At 37.1% G+C, this 2,127-nt stretch overlaps 1 protein-coding gene across 1 annotated transcript; it reads left to right on the top strand.

Annotated features, from left to right (window-relative positions):
- The first annotated feature begins 573 nt into the window (after window positions 1-573).
- On the top strand, window positions 574-1,742 carry LOC107886638 (LOB domain-containing protein 42). The gene is made up of 2 exons (XM_016810670.2): window positions 574-911; window positions 999-1,742. Exons 1-2 carry the CDS (start codon window positions 722-724, stop codon window positions 1,502-1,504), a joined length of 696 nt encoding a protein of 231 aa, XP_016666159.1. The 5' UTR covers window positions 574-721; the 3' UTR covers window positions 1,505-1,742.
- Window positions 1,743-2,127: the final 385 nt, after the last annotated feature.

Below are 2,127 nucleotides of genomic sequence, written 5' to 3'. Positions count from 1 at the left end.
TTCTGTTTTTGTATTTATCCCCTTTATTTGTATTTCAATAAATCCTTATTCTTAATAAAACTCCTAACAAATTCAACATTTATTTGTACATAAATTACTTATTTACCGGTTAAAATATTAAGGAATTGTTCAATGTGTACAAAAAAAAAGGAAAATAAAGGTTGTAGAGTTATATATATATTATTGGCATGCATTTTGGCCTCTCTGTTTCTCAAATTACAGCATAAATTAGAAGACATAATAATTTATTTGTAGAAAATTCCATTATCCTATAATCAAGAAAAAAAAACTCTAATGGGTAATAATGGTATATAATATAAGAAATGAAGAAGTAAAGCTTTGCAAATTAAAAAAGTAATAAAATAAATGATTGATTATGAAGTTAATATAAAATTTGGAAAGAGTACATATTGATATTTAATTGAGGAGTTAAAAGCAAGATGGATGGTAGATTATGTAATAAAATCGTGCATGTAGGGTTGTTTGGAAAAGGAGGAAAGCGCCAAAACCAATCTCATTTACCAAAGAGGGGCAGTCCCCAACTTTACCTAAACAAGAAGAAGAAGAAGGGAAATTAAAGAACACACTCCTCACTCACCCCCGGTTTTCAGGTCTTTTACTCCTTTGGAAACCACTGCGCTGCCCACCTTTATATTAACCATAATCTTTCACTTCTCCTTCTCCTCCTTCTCCCTCGATCTCTCTCTGAAATATAATTACGATGAGGATGAGCTGTAATGGCTGCAGGGTCCTGCGTAAGGGCTGCACCGAAAACTGCACCATTAGACCTTGTCTTCAATGGATCAAGTCCTCTGATTCTCAAGCCAATGCTACTCTCTTCCTTGCCAAATTCTATGGCCGAGCTGGTCTCCTCAACCTAATTGAAGCCGGCCCTGAAAACCTTCGCCCTGGTACGTACTTCATTAACCCCACCCAACCAAAAACAAGATTTCATTAATTGCTTTTAACTTTTTTTTTTGTATGCATTTTGTTTGTAGCTATTTTTAGATCACTTTTATACGAGGCCTGTGGGCGTGTGGTAAATCCAGTTTATGGGTCAATTGGGATGCTTTGGTCCGGGAACTGGGGTGAGTGCCAAGCAGCCGTTGATGCTGTGCTGAAAGGCTCCCCCATAACCCAAACTTCATCATCTTTGGAATCAGTTGAAGAAGAGCAACCGATTTCCCCTCTCAAGACCTACGACATCCGCCATGTCTTCAAGGACACCAAACCAGCTGCAGCAGCAGACGTCGACAAGGTCAAGACCCGCACTCGTTTCAAGCGATCCAGGACTCGCTCCAAGCGACAGGTGGTTGACTCGTGGATGAGCCAACTCGGAAATGGTGACAGCAAAGAAGATGAGAGCACCTTCTCTGTGGAGACCGTGGAGGGTTCGCTGGTAAACCACGCCAAAAGGGGTCCTATCTTGAAGTTTGAGGATAGTAGTAATGTTGGCTTAGAACTCACTCTTGCTTTGCTTCCTGAGGCGACGCACTTAGGATGAAATAATCCACCCTTAAACAAAAAATGAATCCTCCTTTTTTTGCTTCTTTCATTATAGATTGAAGAAATTTTGGCGGCTATAAAACTATCACCTCTAGTTTCAACCTCATCGTATGATAGAATATTAGAATGCTGCAAGTATTTTAAACTTTGTTTCGTTTCTGTTTGGGTCAAAAACAAATGTTGATGGGTTCTTTTTATTTTAAAGACAGCTATATGAAGTTGATAGAATTATTGAATGGTGCTTTCTAGTTTGGTGATATGGTTAGGTGTGATATACTTTCCATATATGGGTTTGTTTAAATTTGTAGGTTTTGATTTATGAGTAGGTTATCACGATGCTGACAAGGCTGCAATAAGAAAATATGACTGGCAGTGGCACCCCAATTTAGATTCTTCTTGGTGCTTGCTGCTGTAAGTTGTAGGCTTCAATTTATTTGTTCATTTGTTTATCTTTTTAATCTAAAATTCTATTCGTACTCTTTTAAATTAGGTACATTTTTTTTAATTAAAGCCAAATAAATATATACAGAAACATTAAACAAAGATATTCATCAATATTTTATAACGCTCTATTCATCAAAAGGAAATAACGCTTTAGAGTCTCGGGCAGAAGGCAAGACA

The sequence above is a fragment of the Gossypium hirsutum genome, chromosome A03 (genome assembly GCF_007990345.1).
Source record: "Gossypium hirsutum isolate 1008001.06 chromosome A03, Gossypium_hirsutum_v2.1, whole genome shotgun sequence".
In the NCBI taxonomy this organism is placed as follows: domain Eukaryota; kingdom Viridiplantae; phylum Streptophyta; class Magnoliopsida; order Malvales; family Malvaceae; genus Gossypium; species Gossypium hirsutum.
The sequence above is the reverse complement of the archived record's forward strand: the minus strand, read 5'-3'. Positions and strand labels throughout refer to the sequence as shown.